Source organism: Merops nubicus, unplaced genomic scaffold, assembly GCF_000691845.1.
Source record: "Merops nubicus isolate BGI_N331 unplaced genomic scaffold, ASM69184v1 scaffold46711, whole genome shotgun sequence".
Lineage (NCBI taxonomy): Eukaryota > Metazoa > Chordata > Aves > Coraciiformes > Meropidae > Merops > Merops nubicus.
This window is the reverse complement of record NW_008589845.1, coordinates 1-561: the sequence shown is the minus strand read 5'-3', so window position 1 is coordinate 561 and position 561 is coordinate 1. Positions and strand designations below refer to the sequence as shown.

Sequence of the window (561 nt, the reverse complement as noted above, 5' to 3'; positions counted from 1 at the left end):
CCTCAACCCCATTCCCATCCCATCCTATCCCCATCTCCATCTCGTCTCCATCCCCATTCCTGTTGCATCCCCATCCCCACTCCCATTCTATCCCCATCCCCATTCCATCAGGATGGAGCTCAGGGGGAAGGAGTTTTCAGGGTGGGATCCCTGCCCTGCTGCCAGCTGGGGGTCATTGCTCCTCGTTAGGTGTTAGGACTGGGGGTCATTACTCCTCGTTAGGGCTAATTGAGGCTTCTCTAGAACCCCCAGCCCGCCCCCAGCCCAGGCGGGCCTGCCAGGCAAGAGGGGTGGGAAGAGGGCAGCCCCCAGCCTGGCAGGGGCTCCCATCACCTCCGCGATGTCCTCGGGGGTCTGGCCCAGGCTGGTGAAGACGTCCCTGGAGTTCCTCAGGTAGACGTTGGTGAAGATTTCGGCCGTCTCGGGGTCGGTCCGCGAGTAGTCGGCGCGTTCGGCTTCCTCGTAGAGCTTCGCCTCGAACTCCGTCATCACTGGCCCCGGCTCCACCAGGCTGATCCTGCCCAGGGACGGGGCGCTGGGGACCCCGGCACCCCCCAGACC

The 561-nt window shown here is 64.2% G+C and overlaps 1 protein-coding gene across 1 annotated transcript in view; it reads right to left on the bottom strand.

Annotated features, from left to right (window-relative positions):
• The window catches only part of LOC103781975 (retinol dehydrogenase 8-like), a gene marked incomplete at both ends in the record, with an annotated part of 1,635 nt that extends 1,118 nt beyond the window's left edge, over window positions 1–517 (bottom strand). The window contains one exon of the mRNA XM_008949704.1: window positions 334–517. Coding sequence (XP_008947952.1) covers window positions 334–517 — 184 coding nt within the window. The remainder of the gene's footprint in view (window positions 1–333) is intronic.
• Window positions 518–561: the final 44 nt, after the last annotated feature.